The 22,646-nt window shown below is 39.0% G+C and overlaps 1 protein-coding gene across 6 annotated transcripts in view; it reads right to left on the bottom strand.

Moving 5' to 3' along the window:
* Positions 1-22,646, bottom strand: part of UPRT (uracil phosphoribosyltransferase homolog) — a 210,015-nt gene that overhangs the window by 170,917 nt on the left and 16,452 nt on the right. For 4 of the 6 annotated variants that reach the window (XR_008418216.1, XR_008418217.1, XR_008418215.1 and 1 more), the window contains exons 2-6: positions 20,012-20,054; positions 17,036-17,105; positions 15,869-15,931; positions 13,771-13,932; positions 12,978-13,076 (exon numbers count right to left, since the gene is read on the bottom strand). Coding sequence is in view for 3 of the 6 variants with exons in the window: in XM_053891481.1 (XP_053747456.1) it covers positions 12,978-13,076; positions 13,771-13,932; positions 15,869-15,931; positions 17,036-17,105; positions 20,012-20,054 (437 nt within the window). In the remaining 3 variants the exon portion in view is untranslated. Of the gene's footprint in view, positions 1-9,357; positions 10,552-12,977; positions 13,077-13,770; positions 13,933-15,868; positions 15,932-17,035; positions 17,106-20,011; positions 20,055-22,646 lie in introns of those variants that run through there. The other 2 variants (XM_019438187.2, XM_019438188.2) reach the window with 2 other exon arrangements.

A 22,646-nucleotide genomic window follows, 5' to 3' on the forward strand; every position in this document is an offset into this window, starting at 1 on the left:
AAGATTTCATGTTCCTGGATAGGAAGAACAAATATTGTGAAAATGTCGATACTACCCAAAGCAATCTACACATTCAATGTAATCCCTATCAAAGTAACACCAGCATTCTTCACAGAGCTAGAACAAACAGTCCTAAAATTTGTATGGAACCAGAAAAGATCCCGAATAGCCAAAGCAATCTTGAAAAAGCAAACCAAAGCAGGAGGCACCACAATCCCAGACTTCAAGCTATACTACAAAGCTGTAATCATCCAGAGAGTATGGTACTGGCACAAGAACAGACACTCAAATCAATGGAACAGAATAGAGAACCCAGAAATGGACCCACAAACATATGGCCAACTAATCTTTGACAAAGCAGGAAAGACTAGCCAATGGAATAAAGACAGTCTCTTCAGCAAGTGGTGCTGCGAAGACTGGACAGCAACACGCAGAAGAATGAACCTGGACCACTTTCTTACACCACACACAAAAATAAATTCAAAATGGATGAAAGACCTCCATGTAAGACAGGAAGCCATCAAAATCCTCGAGGGTACAGCAGGCAAAAACCTCTTTGATCTTCCGCCACAGCAATTTCTTACTCAACACATCTGTGGAGGCAAGGGAAACAAAAGCAAACATGAACTATTGGGACATCATTAAATAAAAACCTTCTTCACAGCAAAGGAAACAATCAAGAAAACTAAAAGGCAACCTAGAGAATTGGAGAAGATATTTGCAAATGACATATCAGATAAAGGGTTAGTATCCAAAATCTATCAAGAACTTATCAAACTCAACACCCAAAAAACAAACAATCTAGTGAAGAAATGGGCAAAAGACATGAATAGACACTTCTCCAAGGAAGACATTCAGATGGCCAACTGACACATGAAAAAATGCTCAACTTCACCCATCATCAGGGAAAAACAAATCAAAACCACAAAGAGATACCACCTTACACCTATCAGAATGGTTAACATTAACAACTCAGGCAACAACAGATGTTTGCGAGGATGCGGAAAAAGACTATCTCTTTTGCATTGTTGGTGGGAATGCAAGCTGGTGCAGCCACTCTGGAGAACAGTATGGAGGTTCCTCAAAAAACTAAAAATAGAACTATCCTACGACCCAGCAATTGCACTACTAGGCATTTATCCAAGGGATACAGGTGTGCTGTTTTGAAAGGACACATGCACTCCAATGTGTATAGCAGCACTGTCAACAATAGCCAAAGTATGGAAAAAGCCCAAATGTCCATCAATGGATGAATGGCTCAAGATGTGGTATATATACACACAATGAAGTATTACTCGGCAATCAAAAAGAATGACATCTTTCCATTTGCATCTACGTGGATGGAACTGCAGAATATTATGCTAAGTGAAATTAGTCACTCAGAGAAAGACAAATATCATATGACTTCACTCACATGAGGACTTTAAGAGACAAAACAGATGAATATAAGGGGAGGGAAACAAAAATAATATAAAAACAGAGAAGGGGACAAAACAGAAGAGACTCATAAATATATGGAGACCAAAGTGAGGGTTACTGGAGGGGTTGTGGGAGGGGGGATGGGCTAAATGGCTAAGGGGCACTAAGGAATCTACTCCTGAAATCATTGTTGCACTATTTGCTAACTAGTTTGGATGTAAATTTTTAAAAAATAGGGGCGCCTGGGTGGCTCAGTCGGTTAAGCGTCCGACTTCGGCTCAGGTCACGATCTCGCGGTCCGTGAGTTCGAGCCCCGCGTCGGGCTCTGTGCTGACTGCTCAGAGCCTGGAGCCCGTTTCAGATTCTGTGTCTCCCTCTCTCTCTGACCCTCCCCCGTTCATGCTCTGTCTCTCTCTGTCTCAAAAATAAATAAATGTTGACTAGATGAGGAGGTTCCGGAAGATGGCGGCGTAGGAGGACGCGGGGCTCACAACGCGTCCTGCCGATCACTTAGATTCCACCTACACCTGCCTAAAGAACCCAGAAAACTGCCAGAGGATTAGCAGAAGGGAGTCTCCGGAGTCAAGCGCAGACTAGAGGCCCACGGAAGAGGGTAGGAAGGGCGGCGAGGCGGTGCGCGCTCCACGGACTGGCGGGAGGGAGCCGGGGCGGAGGGGCGGCTCGCCGGCCAAGCAGAGCCCCCGAGTCTGGCTGGCAAAAGCGGAGGGGCCGGACGGACTGTGTTCCGACAGCAAGCGCGACTTAGCGTCTGGGAGGTCATAAGTTAACAGCTCTGCTCGGAAAGCGGGAAGGCTGGAGGACAAAGGGAGGGAGAGCTGCTGAGCCCCCGGACGGCAGAGCTCAGCTTGGCGGGGAACAAAGGCGCCAGCGCCATCTCCCCCGCCCATCCCCCAGCCAAAATCCCAAAGGGAACCAGTTCCTGCCTGGGAACTTGCTCGCTCCGCGCAAACACCCAACTCTGTGCTTCTGCGGAGCCAAACCTCCGGCAGCGGATCTGACTCCCTCCCGCTGCCACAGGGCCCCTCCTGAAGTGGATCACCTAAGGAGAATGGAGCTAAGCCTGCCCCTCCCGCCCCCGTGCACCTTGCCTACCCACCCCAGCTAATACGCCAGATCCCCAGCACCACAAGCCTGGCAGTGTGCAAGTAGCCCAGACGGGCCACGCCACCCCACAGTGAATCCCGCCCCTAGGAGAGGGGAAGAGAAGGCACACACCAGTCTGACTGTGGCCCCAGCAGTGGGCTGGGGGCAGACATCGGGTCGGACTGCGGCCCCGCCCACTAACTCCAGTTATACACCACAGCACAGGGGAAGTGCACTGCAGGTCCTCACCACGCAAGAGACTCTCCAAAATGACCAAACGGAAGAATTCCCCTCAGAAGAATCTCCAGGAAATAACAACAGCTAATGAACTGATCAAAAAGGATTTAAATAATATAACAGAAAGTGAATTTAGAATAATAGTCATAAAATTAATCGCTGGGCTTGAAAACAGTATACAGGACAGCAGAGAATCTCTTGCCACAAAGATCAAGGGACTAAGGAACAGTCACGAGGAGATGAAAAACGCTTTAAACGAAATGCAAAACAAAATGGAATCCACGATGGCTCGGCTTGAAGAGGCAGAGGAGAGAATAGGTGAACTAGAAGATAAAGTTATGGAGAAAGAGGAAGCTGAAAGAAAGAGAGATAAAAAAATCCAGGAGTATGAGGGGAAAATTAGAGAACTAAGTGATACACTAAAAAGAAATAATATACGCATAATTGGTATCCCAGAGGAGGAAGAGAGAGGGAAAGGTGCTGAAGGGGTACTTGAACAAATTATAGCTGAGAACTTCCCTGAACTGGGGAAGGAAAAAGGCATTGAAATCCAAGAGGCACAGAGAACTCCCTTCAGACAGAACTTGAATCGATCTTCTGCACGACATATCATAGTGAAACTGGCAAAATACAAGGATAAAGAGAAAATTCTGAAAGCAGCAAGGGATAAACGTGCCCTCACATATAAAGGGAGACCTATAAGACTCGTGACTGATCTCTCCTTTGAAACTTGGCAGGCCAGAAAGGCTTGGCACGATATCTACAGTGTGCTAAACAGAAAAAATATGCAGCCGAGAATCCTTTATCCAGCAAGTCTGTCATTTAGAATAGAAGGAGAGATAAAGGTCTTCCCAAACAAACAAAAACTGAAGGAATTTGTCACCACGAAACCAGCCCTACAAGAGATCCTAAGGGGGATCCTGTGAGACAAAGTACCAGAGACATCACTACAAGCATAAAACATACAGACATCACAATGACTCTAAACCCATATCTTTCTATAATAACACTGAATGTAAATGGATTAAATGCGCCAACTAAAAGACATAGGGTATCAGAATGGATAAAAAAACAAGACCCATCTATTTGCTGTCTACAAGAGACTCATTTTAGATCTGAGGACACCTTTAGATTGAGAGTAAGGGGATGGAGAACTATCTATCATGCTCCTGGAAGCCAAAAGAAAGCTGGAGTAGCCATACTTATATCAGACAAACTAGACTTTAAATTAAAGGCTGTAACAAGAGATGAAGAAGGGCATTATATAATAATCACAGGGTCTATCCACCAGGAAGAGCTAACTATTATAAATGTCTATGCGCCAAATACCCGAGCCCCCAGATATATAAAACAATTACTCATAAACATAAGCAACCTTATTGATAAGAATGTGGTCATTGCAGGGGACTTTAACACCCCACTTACAGAAAGGGATAGATCATCTAGACACACAGTCAATAAAGAAACAAGGGCCCTGAATGATACATTGGATCAGATGGACTTGACAGATATATTTAGAACTCTGCATCCCAAAGCAACAGAATATACTTTCTTCTCGAGTGCACATGGAACATTCTCCAAGATAGATCATATACTGGGTCACAAAACAGCCCTTCATAAGTTTACAAGAATTGAAATTATACCATGCATACTTTCAGACCACAATGCTATGAAGCTTGAAATCAACCACAGGAAAAAGTCTGGAAAACCTCCAAAAGCATGGAGGTTAAAGAACACCCTACTAACGAATGAGTGGGTCAACCAGGCAATTAGAGAAGAAATTAAAATATACATGGAAACAAACGAAAATGAAAAGACAACAATCCAAACGCTTTGGGATGCAGCGAAGGCAGTCCTGAGAGGAAAATACATTGCAATCCAGGCCTATCTCAAGAAACAAGAAAAATCCCAAATACAAAATCTAACAGCACACCTAAAGGAAATAGAAGCAGAACAGCAAAGGCAGCCTAAACCCAGCAGAAGAAGAGAAATAATAAAGATCAGAGCAGAAATAAACAATATAGAATCTAAAAAAACTGTAGAGCAGATCAACGAAACCAAGAGTTGGTTTTTTGAAAAAATAAACAAAATTGACAAACCTCTAGCCAGGCTTCTCAAAAAGAAAAGGGAGATGACCCAAATAGATAAAATCATGAATGAAAATGGAATGATTACAACCAATCCCTCAGAGATACAAACAATTATCAGGGAATACTATGAAAAATTATATGCCAGCAAATTGGACAACCTGGAAGAAATGGACAAATTTCTAAACACCCACACTCTTCCAAAACTCAATCAGGAGGAAATAGAAAGCTTGAACAGACCTATAACCAGCGAAGAAATTGAATCGGTTATCAAAAATCTCCCAACAAATAAGAGTCCAGGACCAGATGGCTTCCCAGGGGAGTTCTACCAGACATTTAAAGCAGAGATAATACCTATCCTTTTCAAGCTATTCCAAGAAATAGAAAGGGAAGGAAAACTTCCAGACTCATTCTATGAAGCCAGTATTACTTTGATTCCTAAACCAGACAGAGACCCAGTAAAAAAAGAGAACTACAGGCCAATATCCCTGATGAATATGGATGCAAAAATTCTTAATAAGATACTAGCAAATCGAATTCAACAGCATATAAAAAGAATTATTCACCATGATCAAGTGGGATTCATTCCTGGGATGCAGGGCTGGTTCAACATTCGCAAATCGATCAACGTGATACATCACATTAACAAAAAAAAAGAGAAGAACCATATGATCCTGTCAATCGATGCAGAAAAGGCCTTTGACAAAATCCAGCACCCTTTCTTAATAAAAACCCTTGAGAAAGTTGGGATAGAAGGAACATACTTAAAGATCATAAAGGCCATTTATGAAAAGCCCACAGCTAACATCATCCTCAACGGGGAAAAACTGAGAGCTTTTTCCCTGAGATCAGGAACACGACAGGGATGCCCACTGTCACCGCTGTTGTTTAATATAGTGCTGGAAGTTCTGGCATCAGCAATCAGACAACAAAAGGAAATCAAAGGCATCAAAATTGGCAAAGATGAAGTCAAGCTTTCGCTTTTTGCAGATGACATGATATTATACATGGAAAATCCGATAGACTCCACCAAAAGTCTGCTAGAACTGATACATGAATTCAGCAAAGTTGCAGGATACAAAATCAATGTGCAGAAATCAGTTGCATTCTTATACACTAACAATGAAGCAACAGAAAGACAAATGAAGAAACTGATCCCATTCACAATTGCACCAAGAAGCATAAAATACCTAGGAATAAATCTAACCAAAGATGTAAAAGATCTGTATGCTGAAAACTATAGAAAGCTAATGCAGGTAATTGAAGAAGATATAAAGAAATGGAAAGACATTCCCTGCTCGTGGATTGGAAGAATAAATATTGTCAAAATGTCAATACTACCCAAAGCTATCTACACATTCAATGCAATCCCAATCAAAATTGCACCAGCATTCTTCTCGAAACTAGAACAAGCAATCCTAAAATTCATATGGAACCACAAAAGGCCCCGAATAGCCAAAGTAATTTTGAAGAAGAAGACCAAAGCAGGAGGCATCACAATCCCAGACTTTAGCCTCTACTACAAAGCTGTCATCATCAAGTCAGCATGGTATTGGCACAAAAACAGACACATAGACCAATGGAATAGAATAGAAACCCCAGAACTAGACCCACAAACGTATGGCCAACTCATCTTTGACAAAGCAGGAAAGAACATCCAATGGAAAAAAGACAGTCTCTTTAACAAATGGTGCTGGGAGAACTGGACAGCAACATGCAGAAGGTTGAAACTAGACCACTTTCTCACACCATTCACAAAAATAAACTCAAAATGGATAAAGGACCTGAATGTGACACAGGAAACCATCAAAACCTTAGAGGAGAAAGCAGGAAAAGACCTCTCTGACCTCAGCCGTAGCAATCTCTTACTCGGCACATCCCCAAAGGCAAGGGAATTAAAAGCAAAAGTGAATTACTGGGACCTTATGAAGATAAAAAGCTTCTGCACAGCAAAGGAAACAACCAACAAAACTAAAAGGCAACCAACGGAATGGGAAAAGATATTTGCAAATGACACATCGGACAAAGGGCTAGTATCCAAAATCTATAAAGAGCTCATCAAACTCCACACCCGAAAAACAAATAACCCAGTGAAGAAATGGGCAGAAAACATGAATAGACACTTCTCTAAAGAAGACATCCGGATGGCCAACAGGCACATGAAAAGATGTTCAACGTCGCTCCTTATCAGGGAAATACAAATCAAAACCACACTCAGATATCACCTCACGCCAGTCAGAGTGGCCAAAATGAAGAAATCAGGAGACTATAGATGCTGGAGAGGATGTGGAGAAACAAGAACCCTCTTGCACTGTTGGTGGGAATGCAAATTGGTGCAGCCGCTCTGGAAAGCAGTGTGGAGGTTCCTCAGAAAATTAAAAATAGACCTACCCTATGACCCAGCAATAGCACTGCTAGGAATTTATCCAAGGGATACAGGAGTACTGATGCATAGGGGCACCTGTACCCCAATGTTTATAGCGGCACTCTCAACAATAGCCAAATTATGGAAAGAGCCTAAATGTCCATCAACTGATGAATGGATAAAGAAATTGTGGTTTATATACACAATGGAATACTACGTGGCAATGAGAAAAAATGAAATATGGCCTTTTGTAGCAACATGGATGGAACTGGAGAGTGTGATGCTAAGTGAAATAAGCCATACAGAGAAAGACAGATACCATATGGTTTCACTCTTATGTGGATCCTGAGAAACATAACAGAAACCCATGGGGGAGGGGAAGGAAAAAAAAAAAAAAAAAAAGAGGTTAGAGTGGGAGAGAGCCAAAGCATAAGAGACTGTTAAAAACTGAGAACAAACTGAGGGTTGATGGGGGGTGGGAGGGAGGGCAGGGTGGGTGATGGGTATTGAGGAGGGCACCTTTTGGGATGAGCACTGGGTGTTGTATGGAAACCAATTTGACAGTAAATTTCATATATTAAAAAATAAAAAAAATAAATAAAAAAAAAATAAAAAAAAAATTAAAAAAAAAATAAATAAATGTTAAAAAAATTTTTAAAAATAATAAAATAAAATAAATAAATAAATAAAAATAAACTCAAAATGGATGAAAGACCTAAATGTGAGACAGGAAACCACCAAAATCCTACAGAACACAGGCAGCAACCTCTTTGACCCCAGCCACAGCAGCTTCTTACTATATATGTCTCTGGAAGCAAGGGAAATAAAGGCAAAAATGAAGTACTGGGACCTCATTAAGATAAAAAATCTTCTGCACAGTAAATAAAACTAAAAGGCAACTGACAAAATGAGAGAAGACATTTGCAAATGACATATGGGATAAAGGGTTAGTATCCAAAATCTATAAAGAATTTATGAAACTCAACATCTGAAAAACAACAGTTAAGCAATGGGCAGAAGACATGAGTAGACATTTTCCAAAGAAGACATCCAGATAGCTAACAGACACACGAAGAGATGCTCAACATCACTCATCACCAGGGAAATACAAATCAAAACCACAATGAGATACTACCTCACACCTGTCAGAATGGCTAAAATTAACAACTCAGGAAACAACAGATGTTGGTGAAGATGTGGAGAAAGGGGAACCCTTTAGCACTGTTGGTAGGAATGCAAACTGGTGCAGCCACTCTGGAAAACAGTATGGGGGTTCCTCAAAAAATTAAAATTAGGACTACCCTATGACCCAGCAACTACACTACTAAGTATTTTCTCAAAGGATACAAAAATACAGGTTCAAAGTGGTACATGCACCCCAATGTTTATAGCAGCATTATCAACAATAGCCAAATTCTGGAAAGAGTCCCAATGTCCATTGATTCATGAATGGATAAACAAATTGTGGTATGTATATATGTATTTATGTATATATATATATATATATATATACACACACACACATACACACACATACATACAATGGAATATTATTCAGCCATAACAGAATGAAATCTTGCCATTTGCAATGGTATGGATAGAGCTGGAGAGTATTAGCTAAGCAAAGTCAGAGAAGACAAATGCCATATTATTTCACTTATATGTGGAATTTAAGAAACAAGTGTTCATAGTGGGGGAAAAATATAGGCAAATAAGGAAACAGACTCTTAAGTATAAAGAACAAACTGATGGTTAGTAGAGGGGAGGTGGGGTGGGGGATGTGTTAAATAGGTGATGGGGATTCGGAGGGCACTTCTTGTGATGAGCCATGGGTGTTAGATGTAAGCAATGAATCACTAAATTCTTGAAACTAATTATTACACTCTGTTAACTAACTGGAATTTAAATAAAAACTAAAAAAATAAAAATAAAGGGAAAAATATAGTGAAGTCCTTTTAGCATTCCTAGGCTCTATAGGGAAAATGTAATCCATTGTCCACCAGCTTTTGCTCCTGCCCCCTAATCTTTGCTGACTTTCATCAGCTTTGGTTCCTTTTGCTCTTTTCTGGATATTTTAGAACAGAGGCTCACAACAACTGCCTATGGGGCAATGAGAATATAATTATTCAAGTAACCAGCCAGAACCACTGTTAAAATGTTTATTATCAATGTAAAGTGAAATCAGGATTTTACAAGCAAGTTTCCAAACACAAATATTGTTTTCTATAACAGTTTATCTTCCTTTTCAAGGCCTAAATATGAACACATATATAACTGGAGAATTTTTAAAATATGGTGTTTTTAATTTTAATACATCTTCAGTTGACAGGCATGCAAAATAACTCATTTCCAAATCATATGAAATATACAAATTGAAAACGTAGCATTTTAATGAACTTACTGGCCATAAAACTCAGCAAGAAACTGTTCTTCCCCATACCTCAGAAAAATCACCACCAATTCCTTTCTAGGGCATTGATGACATTAACAGTAATTAGCCCTCCCTTGTCAGCATCCAGATATCCCTGGCTCAATCTATCTATGCAAATTAATGTTATATTTCCAGTTGCTGGAAATGCTCCAGCATCTCTTCACTGCATTACGCTTGGCAAGGCACCTACCAACAATGCACATGATGGGAACTGAGCCATGGAGAACATTAATGGCTTGACTGAAGAGCTAACTACATATTCTTGGTCTGCTAATTGAGTGAGGATATTAACGAAATGTAAAATTCCAGGAGGCATTCTTTTTTCACCCTGCCCAAGTTACCAGCATGTATAGTACTTGGAAGTAAAGAGGAGAAGAAGGTGACAACAGTCATAAACATGAAATCTCCCTAGAACTAAAAGCAAACTAAACAAAATGTAAAGTAGAGTGGGCCAAAGAACAGAATCCCATTGGGTTTTATTTGTGGCTTCAAACAACATCCAAACTGAGAGGTTCAAAAATTAAGAAACAGTGTCAATGCACTGAGGGATCATCAATTTGCATTAGAATATTATTAAAATATTTTCTAAGAGTTGTGTGTGCTGCATTGTTGAATTTGGTGCCAACAGTCAAGAAACAACCAAATACATTAAAGTACAGTAAATAACTTTTACTATACCCACTTCCAAAAATTATAAAGCATAATTTTCTTTGCCATTCTTCAAGTGAATTCGTAAAACAGGTAGAAACTCAAAACATTAACTGTAATATTACACAAGATAATTAATTTGTCTTTGGTAACTCAGTCTGTCCCAAAATATTTCTGTCCAAAATGTGTAGGTGCAACAGGATGAACTTCAGTAGTTAAAATTGTGATCTCTGGAAACTCCTGAATGATTGATTTGGCACCTTCAAAACATAATAGGAAAACTGCTGTTATGGCAGGACTTTTTGGTAACATTAGCTGGAATTCAGGAATTTTATAGCCACTAAGTATAATAAAGACAGAAGGGGCGCCTGGGTGGCTCAGTCAGTTAAGCGTCTGACTTTGGCTCAGCTCATGATCCTGTGGCTTGTGAGTTCAAGCCCCCCGTCAGGCTCTGTGCTGACAGCTCAGAGCCCAGAGCCTGCTTCAGATTCTGTATCTCCATCTCTCTCAGTCCCTCCCTCACTCACCCCTATCGGTTTGTCTCTCTCTCAAAAAAAATAAACATTAAAAAAATGAGATAAGACAGAAAGCAATGACCTCCTAGTCAGACTTTGCTAATCTCTTAGTTTATATGTCTGATACCTGGAAAGCTTTGACAATCATCACACTATGCCCTCACCCAGTAACTAATGAATTCTTAGAATCAAATTGTTTTATATCCGAGATATTACAAATACATTCAGTTATAGCAACTTTCTCCCTGAAGTCTTTGTTTTGTTTTCATTTTAAATTATTTTCTTTTAAAAAAATGTTTATTTTTGAGAGAGAGAGGAGAAAGCAGAGAGAGAGAGAGAGAGAGAGAGAGAGAGAGAGAATCCCAACCAGTCTCTGCAATGTCACGTGGAGCCTGACATGGGGCTCAAACCCATGAACCGTGAGATCATGACCTGAGCCAAAACCAAGTGTAGGATTCATAACCAACTGAGCCATCCAGGTTCCCCTGTTTTGTTTCATTTTAAAGGCAGCTAGAATAGAAAGAATATATACTCCTTTCCAGAAACAACATCATATATAAGATGATGGATGGTTTCTCAATTGGAACACTGAAACAAGTGTGAAAACTTATTTGGTATGTCAGAGCGAGCTAGCTTTTAGAAGTTAGGACTCTAGCTTTGGGGGTTGCATGGAAAGAGTCTAGCTAGGACCCTAGCCAAACTAAAAAGCCATAATGATGCTGTCACTAAATAAGATTTTTTCATCTACAATGTCAAAGAATAGTATACTATTCTAATGTATACTCTTAGAACTAATACAGTTACTTTTCTACTTCCAAAGGCAGAAAGCCCAATAATTATTTGGTTATCTCAACATTTACAGTGCCATCTCTGCTATATATAAATGGATGACCAAGCAAATTGCCCTTTGTCACCATCAACATTTGAACTACCAGTAAGTTTTTATTATGAAACAGCAAAATAATCAATGGCCTACTGAAAGCAGCCCTCCCAACAAGATATGCTGTAGCCTCTTCAGGGTTGGCTAAGACTTGGAACCTTTGGCCATGAGGAAGCACTCTAACTAGAAGCCACATATTTCTCTTTCCTTTCAATTATGAAACAAATACAAATTCATTGTCAAACATCTGAAAAATACCAAAAACAAAACTTAAAAAATAAAATGAAGCACTTAGAATCCCACCATCCTAAGATAACCACTATTAATATAGTGTGTATTTTGAAATTAAATTTGAAATAGTACTGTGCATCTGTCTAGCCTCTCATGCTAAGGAAACACTTATTAGGGTCGATGTTAAATCCAAGTCTGATTGTGGTAGTGATAATGGTCGTAATTTGTCTTAATTGTCTCTAAACTTGGTGATAACATTTTACATTATTCTAATGCAGTTACTTTTTAACATTTACCATGTAGATGTTTTGATGTTATTAAATATTTTTCAAAAACATGATTTAGTTATATAATATTACATCCTTTGAATATATATTTACTTAACCACTTCTTTATTGTAAGGCATTTATATACTATCGAATTTTTCCTTACAGTAGACATAACTCTGCAATGAATATCCTGAAAGCTAAGTTTCTACATGCATGTATGATTATTTTCTTAGGACACTTTCACAATTGTCCTAGATTGTATGTTTAAAAAAACTAAGGCCTTACATTAGGTTTATTTTCCTGAGGAAATGGAGAACAAACACACAGTTCTACCATTATGCCCTTTGAGCAGAAATAGAACTTAAAAAAAACTTCTGATCTTTGCTTCACGTTGCAAAGTTTACTGCAGCAAGACCACAGGATCTAACCAGATCTTCAAGTTGATTGTGGTGTGGGAGCAGTTCTCAGGCTCGGCTGAGAAGTCAGGAGAAACAGGGACATTTCAGCTATTCACATGCTCTACCCAAACAATGTTACCACAAAAACAATCGCAATCCCCTTCAAAGGGATTAGTTCATCACCTTCCATATCAATTTGAACATTAGAATGGTGTAAAATATCCTATCACCCAGCTTAAAACTTATTAACACAAGTTATAAACTACCAAAATTAGATTTAGATTTAATGTGGAAGCAAATGAACTTTTTCTCCTGACGAGACTCTGGGCAGATACACACTTACGCAACCCTTGACCATCTGAAGGCCCAGTTACCGCCTCATGCTGAACTCACCATGAGGAGTGGAGAACAGGCTGAGTAGGATAATAACACTGGGTTGAACTCCATGTTCTATAAGAACCTTTACAGCTTCAATTACAGTATTTCCAGTGCCTGAAATCAAATGACAACCAAATGCATTAGCAACTTTAACATTTATCTCAAAACGTCTTTGAAGTTTCTTTGAAGTTAAAGGCAGTTTAGAAATCTAACATAAGACACTAGGCAAAGCGTCATTTGCAGGTACCTTTTCTTTACCAATGACATTATTTTCAATAATGGACATGACATACACACTTTTCAATTTTCAAATGCACAACAAACCCTAAATTCATTCAGTATTAGAGATATCAAATTTGACACCCACCCTCCACCACCAACCCTAGGAGATAATGTCGTGTGTGATCTGAGTAAGCTTAGGAAACAATACAATAGGAGAAAAAATATTACTTCCAGAGAGGATAAATCCTTGAGAAAATCACTGTTATGCTCACTGAGCTAGAGAAGGGACATATTTCAATAGACCTTCTGTGTTCTATATATTCTGCCTCATTAGGTCCTTTGCTTCAGTGTGAGTATTCCTTTTAAAACAAAAGCTCTTTGGAGCTAAAAAAATTTAGATAACATATATTCTCTTATTACACAATAAAAATTCCCCAGTGAAACTGCCCAGGGCAACTCCAAATACAACAGAAAAACATATTTAGAAAGGGTTTTGCCTTTATATAAGGATACCTAAAGGGCAGTCACTAAGTGGAATTGCTTTAAACCCTAAGCAAAGTATACAAATTAAACTCCAGCCACTCACTGAGAATTGGATACATCAGAAGAACTTTTCTCCGGTAAATGTCTGGAGGGAATTTGGCATAATATACTTTGGCTCTTTGTGTTTCCTCATCACTCTGAATCAGGATCTTTCCAATTCGTATAGATCGACAGCAGTCTCGTAAACCTTGTTCCATTGCCTCACCTTGAAAAAAGGAAAATTTTCAAAAGAAAAAAAGGGTAGGGGGAGATAAAAATAAGGTCCAAAAATAGGCCAAAGCAGAGCATGTGACTATAATTAATACAAAAAGGACACTGCCAAAATGGGAGCAATTCTTCTTAAGAGCTTTCATTTCAAATGCGCTCATATTTTATACTTAGTGTAGGTCAATTAAGCCAGATTAAGGGCTGGCCAATGAAAGTAGGATAAGCTTATCTTTATTGCTGGCTTTCAAGTTTGAGAGATGTCACACCCTTCCATGAAATTCAACAAATAAAGTGCTTTGTTAGGCTGCTCCCTGAGTTTTTCCAGTATCAGGACCATTTTACTCTTATTATTTTAAGGAAGACTTTTAAACCACCTAAACCTGGTATTTTCATCTGAAAAGATATATAAAAGATTTATGGAAGAAATGAGGGCTACAGACCAAGGAGGAGATATCTCCTCCTTGGATGGAGGAGATATCTCCTCCTTGGATGGAGGAGATGGAGATATCTCCATCAGGAGATATCACTATGCCCCAGCAATGACTTCAATGGCAGAAGTTTGCTGGCAAACAGTGAAAAACTATACTGTTCCCTTCTTCCCCTTCCCCAAGAACCATAACCAATGCTACTACTACCCACTTGGTTTCTGAACACTGAGTCATTTTGAGTCTGAATTCCATTAGAAAGTATTTGCCAAAAGTCAATCATTCTCGTACCATCTTCAAGATTAGAGGCCATACCAGAATTCTACCTGTACTGTTATTTACTTAATATTTTTCTTTAACTATTTTCATTTACATTTATTTTAAGGGGAAACTTTCTATCACTACTGTAAACATAAAAACAGTTTCTAATATATAGGAAAATCAACCAACAGCTAATAAGGTTAAAAAATAACCCTGTCTATGCATTACCCCAAGGTCATCTGCTATGTACTAGGGGTGTGAAGATGCCACTGATGTTAGGGCAGGAACTGGACTAAAATAGAAGAAAAAAATGCCATTAAAGCCCATCTCCATTGTCTTCACCAGTTTTAAAAGGTTAAATACCATTGTTCTGTAAATCCGATCATTGCTTAAAAGCTACCTTATATAAAAAAGGGAGCTAAAAGCTTCTATTTTACTTGAGGTATTCAATTGTTTACAAACAGAACTTCACAGCCAGAGAAAAGGCAATGCTTGTATGTAGAAAAAATTCATTTGTCTAGTGCAAGTGAGGCTTCTACGGAACAATGGGACCTTGTGCAAAAATTAGTTAATTTATTTGTTAAGTTGCTGAATAAAAATAATCCTCCCCATGTAACAGGTAGACGCTCTAATTACAGACGTAGTTTTGTTGCACAAAGTCTGGTTTAGAAGAGTAATCAGTTGGACTCAAATACAAATACACCATTTATAAGACCAGAATTTGGAAATACATAGAGTTAATAACATTTAAGTGCTTTTGCCATATAGTCACATACACATCAAATATAAAACTAAAAATATTGAATAAGTCATTCAGTCCAGTTCCTGATAGGGTAGGACTGTTCCCTATAAAAACAAACAAACAAAAACAGAACAAACATTTCTCCAGTCAGGTATTCGAAGCTCTGCAAGCCTGAATTTGTGCCATATTCTGTCAGTCTTCAAACTGCCCTGTTCTCCCCAGGACAGCATCATCTCATCATCCTATCCTCCCATCCTACCCTGAATCTCTCTGAAAGCTGGCCTGCCCATGGGGGCAGGCCACTGGAGTAGATGCCCTGCAGTTAAAGTCAAATTCAGTAATACAGAGGCCATCATCCAAGGCACCATGAGGACAGAAAACACAAGTGGTGAGATTTAAGTTAAGGCAGGCTGCAATTATGACAGACAAGCTCACCTCTCTCCTGGAAAAAAAAAAACTGTTTCTATGCATGCAAAGAGACAAAAATCACACATATGCAAACCTACCGCTTCTCATTATGCTGACCCCACAATTTCCCTTCTCAAATTTCACTCCTTCATACTTGTACCCTGTTCGGGAACAAAACCAAAGAATTTATCTTTCATCACTGGAGCAATCCACTTATTTTATAAAGTGCCTGTAGTTTAAAGCAGTTGGGTACAGAGCAATCCTTGTCTAGACATTCTGTATAACCTCTTAGACTCCTTGTGAAAGTAATGAGAAGAGTCCTGATTTTTCAGTTATTTCTTAATTCTTCCTAAGAAACCTGTGGGGATAATTGGGAGAGGTAGACTTTACTGAGGAGGAACAAGATTTATGATAGCATGATATTCACATACACATTCCTCAAATTGAATTCAGAGTGGAATCATTGCACTCTGAGTGCTATAAACCCCATCAATTCAAACTGAGACCACACTGTGAGCCACAGCAGAGAGGCTACTCATTCCATCCTTTTTCCTGAACTTCAATTCTGCCTTAAAAAGTAGAAGACAAAGGCTGAAGTCATTATCTAGACATGTTCAACCCTTAGTGTCATACTGATTTTGTATCAATTATGATGCAACAATCTCAGCCCCCAATTTTCATAAAGTCAACCTCTGAATAGAACAGTTTTCATTATTTACTAAAGAAAAAAATCAGAATTTCAAATTCCTGAAATAGGGATGTTCAGCTGTGTTCTATTAGAGTAAAACAAAGTACCCTCTCCAGTTCTCAACATTTTTCGTTTTCTTTGTCTTTTTTACTTCTCATTCTTTCACCTGGAGTTTCAGTACCAAACCAGCCCACCCATTTATTAACACCAGCAGCTTCCCTACAGATGTGAAGATAAGCTGCTAGTTTATCCCAATGGGCTGTTATCAAAGGCAACACTTGCATGCTAAAGCATATTTATTAACCTTTAACTTGAATTGACAATCAAGCCATTAACAAAAAGTCATCCACATAAATTTCTTTACTAAATGTATCTGAGTTTATTAAGTTGTTTAAAAGAACAACTTAGGCTCCACCTCAGTCTAGGCTTCACCTAGACTCCTCATTTTACATACTCCTCATTTACTGATTTAGTCATACTCCTCATTTACTGATTTACTCAGACTGCTTATTTTTCCATTTTCCCATTATTCTCAGAATTTTTATGAGGAGAATATGAGAGGAACAGCCCTGGTTACCTGTTGGGGTGGTCACCATGCATTCTTTATATGGCAGTTGATTCAACCCCTCTTCCACAACAAGTCTGATCTAAGAGTCAAAAGAAGAATAAGTTGAAAAACTGCTAGGAATCTAGTGTTGGCTGTTAGCTTAAGGAGCTGAACACTAGGCAAAAAGTCAGTAATGCAATAGGCAAGGGTAGAGCTCATGGAGGTAGGAAGGGGGCCCCTATCAAGTTTTAGATGCAGAAAGAGATCCCCATGCTCGGCTGCTTGCTGCTAGGTATCCAACCTTGGTTAGGCACATGATCGCCACCAAAAGGCTCAAGTATGCCTTCTGATTCTCATTCAGTTAGTCCAGCCTGTATTATGAGAGATGCAAAACTACAGCAAGTGACAAGAGTCATGGCAGGCACCCTTGGAAGTAATATACTTCTGGTTACTCTGAAAATAGTGCCCACTGGGAATTCCTCTGCCTTGTTCAGTACTTTGAAATTAAGTTGGTTTCTTTTTATCAAAGGCTCACCATAATGCAAATAAAGCCTGCAACTTCTTAGGAGGAAATAAATGAATGGATGGGGCTGAACCAATTTCCTGAGTTTGAAGTAGGATCCAGTAATCTCTAGACCCAGTGTGGGGCTCAAACTCATGACCCTGAGGTCAAGACTCACATTCTCAGCTTTCAAAAAAAAAGTCTCCTAATGATCTTAATGTGCAGTATAGAGGAAAGAATCCATCAGAACTACTAGGAACAGCCTCCAAAACCCAGATATGATATTCCTCTGAGCACCCAGAGCTTCCAGAGCCTACTACAATAAAGGTGGTACTCAGTTTTCGATGCATTTTCTCTCGTCAATATTACATTATTAAGAATTAGGAACAACAGGGAGAAACACCAGGCTCCATGTTCTGTTATCACAACACAACACCCTGCTGCCATTAAAATGATCAATGCTAAATGGGCCAGCACTTTGTCAGCCTATAGCACCAGAGGGTCCAGGAACCTCATGAATACTGTGTATGTATGCACATTCATCTCTAGCCACCCCTTCTGTGGAGGTTAATGTTTCTTAAGAGCAAGGGAAGAAAATATTCCTTTTCTTTGGAGAGCCTAGATCTCCCAGTAACACTCCTCTAAAAAGTCTTACCTCCTGCCCATCTCCTGAAACCCTGGGACAGAAACTGGATGTGTCCAAGCCTTATAGGAGAACATAAAACCAGAAGAAGGGTAACTACATATAAAGAACTCAAGATTCAAGTGCCCGGGAAGCCAATCCTGACAAATCCACGATGCAATTAATGTCAACTGTAATGGTATCCTTGTGCTAGAATAGACAAATGTACTAGAAATCCTCAATACCAGAAACCTAAATAGCTCCAGTCTCTACCACAATGACAGAAGGCCCTCCACACACAACCCCCAATATTGTCAGAACCTTCAAAGCCAAATGCAGAGAACAGAGAGGTTCCAATTACCATCCCCTCATGTGAATTATGTCATGGATCCTTATTTTTTATTTAAGATATAAGGCCTGCCCTTTCAGGCAAGCATTTTATAATAACCATGAACTTAATTCCTACCTTCTATAGAAAAAGGGCAAAGAAAGCAAAAGAAAGAGGAACCACTTTCTATTAATGAACACCAACATTTCTGTTTTCTCCACAGCAGCCAATGGCACATGTTCCTTCCTCCTTGAAACTGCTCCTTTGGTTTGATTAAAGCATAAAGACAGGGGCACCTGGGTGGTTCAGTCAGCTAAGCGTCCAACTTTGGCTCAGGTCATGATCTCACGGCTCGTGGGTTCGAGCCCCATGTCAGGCTCTGTGCTGACAGCTCAGAGCCTGAAGCCTGCTTCAGATTCTGTGTTTTCCCTCTCTCTCTCTCTGCCCCTCTCCTGCTCGTGCTCTGCCCCTCTCTCTCTCAAAAATAAACATTTAATTTTTTTTTAATTTAAAAAAGCATAAAGACAGAATGACCTAATTATCACTACAGGAGTGTCAATTAATTAAGAACCAACAATACTTAAAGCCAAAAGCCTACATTATTTTGGAATTAAGATTTTCCCAGGGAAAATCTAAATGAAAAGTTTCGTGCCTTTCTTCCCTCCTCACATTCCCTTTAATAATCTGTCTTTTGTACACTGATTATACCTGTGAGGTTAATAAACCACTTTTCTTTCTTTCCCAAACTAAATACTGACAACAGTATTTAGAATGTAAACTCCATTAGATCGGGGACAATGTCTGTATTCTTTACTGCTGTATCTTCTCCCCCTGCAACACAGCCTAGCCCAGTGCCTGACTTGAGTTCAGTATGTATTTCATGAGTATGAATACTAATAACCACAGCAGAAAATGTGTGCTTATTCCAAGCACTAAGCACACTTAGATGTAAATACAAGAAGGAAATGCAATGCTTCATCTGAAGACAACCCAACTTGGCCTGAGATCCTTTCAGAGCACACTAGCTAAACTGAATTGGGCGTGGCCAATCCTTAACAGGAAGTCTCTGAGGAAAGCATACACAGTCCAACTCAGTATTTCACATGTAAAGATAGTACAGAAAGGACAAAATAAATAACTCCCCATGTAAACTACAAGAGAGGTATTAGTTTTTCTGTATTAAATGAATACCACAAAAGTAACTACTAGGTCTCCCTACATCTTTGGTTTTCTTTTCATGTACTTCACTTCACTGTTCTAAGATGAGACATTTAGGGGTTACTAAAGATCAGGTTACCAAGATCCCCTTTGAGAGGTAGAAGTACCTCAGAATTACAGAGAACAAGTTCATGGGCAATACTCTGAGGTGAAATGGATTGAGGTACAGCTTTAATGAAAGAGTAGAGACAAAATACTTCAGAAGTTTACCAGGATGATGTTTACTTGGCACAAACTCTCTCACCCCTCAGAATGCTGTAGAACAAAAAAGCCCTTGGCCTTACTATGATTATATCACTAGGAACAATGAAACAAAAATGGAGAGCCTCTACCTACCAAACGATCTGCAGAAAACATGAAGTCCCCTCTAGTGGCTGTCCTAGAAAGAAAGTAGTAAAAGTTTTAGTCCAGAATAGAGCTTTAAAGTAAAATATTACTTAACACATATAGTAACACTGATATTAAAACCTATTACATACTAAAAGCCTAAAAGCTTACATGTACAAACTATTTCTGAGGCAAGATATTTTTCACTTGCATACAGGAACCTAAATGGAATGATTCAATAAATACTGTTGAAAATGCTTACTTGATATCAACATTAGAGACAGGAATTGAAAAGATCATGCATTCTCCCACTGAGCTGCCCAAGTATATATTATTCAACCAGGAGATGAATGAAGCTCCCCCTGCAAGATGGCAGCAAGCCCACAGCTCAAGTTAAGAGAAAAACTTCACAGTATGAAAACCAGATTCTTCCCATTCTCCCCCTCCATTCACCTTGAACTAAAACCCAGGTAATGGGGGGCCTAAGTAGATCAGTTGGTTTAGAGGCCAACTTCGGCTCAGGTCATGATCTCACGGTTCGTGGGTTCGAGCCCCACATCAGGCTCTGTGCTGACAGCTCAGAGCCCAGAGCCTGCCTCAGATTCCGTGTCCTCCTTCTCTCTCTACCCCTCCCCCTTTCCCACTCGCACTCTGTCTCTATCAAAAAATGAATAAACATTAAAAAATTTTTAAACCCAGGTAACCAAGATAAGTAACCCATCTACTTTTTCTCTAATTCCATTTTGGAATGCTAATTGATACAAACAAATCTTCTAATGTTACCATTGTTTTCAAGAATGCATAACCTAATTTCTAAGACCTCTTTCTAAAATTATTGATAATTTGTTCCTTTTACCTGTTTTCTCAATCAAATACTTTATTCCCTAGATCTTTCTGCCATTTTCCTGTACATTCCCTTCTGGTCAACACTTTTATATCCTGAGGTGCCCAATTAACAATAATCTAGGGTTGCACCTGACCACCTGACCAACCAAAAGGGGAATATTAAAAGGCTGACATTTTTTTTCTGTATGTAAAATTCTAGTATTGGTCTGCCCCATATAAGTTAAATGATCTGACTCAACAGACTGATTTACACTTTATGTACTTAAAAATCCCCATCTGCCTATCCACAGCATACCTAAAATATTCCCCCAACACAGCATCAAAATGGCATATGCAAGCATATATTATCTTGGTATACCATTAACCACTACCTCTTTTTTTCCCAAGCTGCATTTACTTTCTCTGACAGGAAAAAGAAATGAAACATCCCTGACACAAATGACATTTGGTTTCTTAGAGTAACCACAGTTCTATCATATTACAGTTCTATCATATTATATTATCATATAATAATTCTCTAAAATATGAACCAAAACTGAGCAATGGCAAGAATACAGGTCTGTATCCTTTACATATAAATATTCCCTAAACTCAGAAAACTATCCACACACACCTACACACACACACACACACACACACACACACACACAGAGCCCATTTAAAACAGGCTGTATTTAAAGAACAAACTGATAGTTGCCAGAGGGGAGGGGGATAGGGATATGGGCAAAATGTGTGAAGACAAGTGGGAGATACAAGCTTTCTGTTATGGAATGAATGAGTCCTGCAAATAGAAGGCACAGCATAAGAAATATAGTCCATGATACTGTAATGGCACTGTATGGTGACAGATGGTAGCTACACTTGTGGTGAACATGGCATAACATATAAACTTGTGGAATCACTATGTTGTACACCTGAAATTAATGTAACATTGTGTGTCAACAATACTCAAATTTAAAAAATAAATTAAATAAATAAATAAAACAGACTATTTCATGTACTGTGGTTTTCAAATAAAACCACACTATTACGGTAGCATCTTTGATTTCTGGAATCAATCTTCACAATATGCTCGTCAAGGAAGTAAAAGTTAGTGAACTACAAAAAAATAACTGAAGACTACTTTCTGTTTACTAGACATATACAAACATACAATCTAGGCAGCCAGAACACAGTTTTTCAATAGGGAAGAAAAATCTGGTTTGTCTTAAAAGAAGTATTAAGTAATATATCTTGGGAACACATCTGAAATATTTGTTTTTAATTTCTGAACAGTTACACAGAAATTTATTACATAGAAAAGTTATATTTGGTTAAGTGATCAGAGTCACCCAAATCCATTACAGTAAAACCTTGGTTTGCAAGCATAATTCATTCCAGAAACATTCTGTAATCCAAAGCAGTTGTATATCAAACTGAATTTCAAGAACCATTGGCTCAGTTGTGATCATGTGACACCTGGCATCACATACTACTTGTGTTGCAAGACATCACTTGTTTATCAAGTTAAAATTTATGAGAAATGTTTGCTCATCTTGTGGAACACTCACAGAACAAGTTACTCACCATCCAAGGTTTTACGTATTTTACTCTAAAATCAGACATTTTAACATCTTTCATACTCTCCCCCCAAATATCAGCTTCAACTGATAAATTTTCTGTAATAATATCCTTCTCTACATTCCAAAAAGTACACGCTAGGAGAACTGTCATCTCTTGATAGCTATTTGACTCCCAATTAAAGCATTCACTGCCGTAAGTCATCTCACTACAAACAGTAATTACTAACATATTTCCT

Source organism: Panthera pardus, unplaced genomic scaffold (assembly GCF_024362965.1).
Source record: "Panthera pardus isolate Hobbes unplaced genomic scaffold, ASM2436296v1 HiC_scaffold_27, whole genome shotgun sequence".
Taxonomy (NCBI): domain Eukaryota; kingdom Metazoa; phylum Chordata; class Mammalia; order Carnivora; family Felidae; genus Panthera; species Panthera pardus.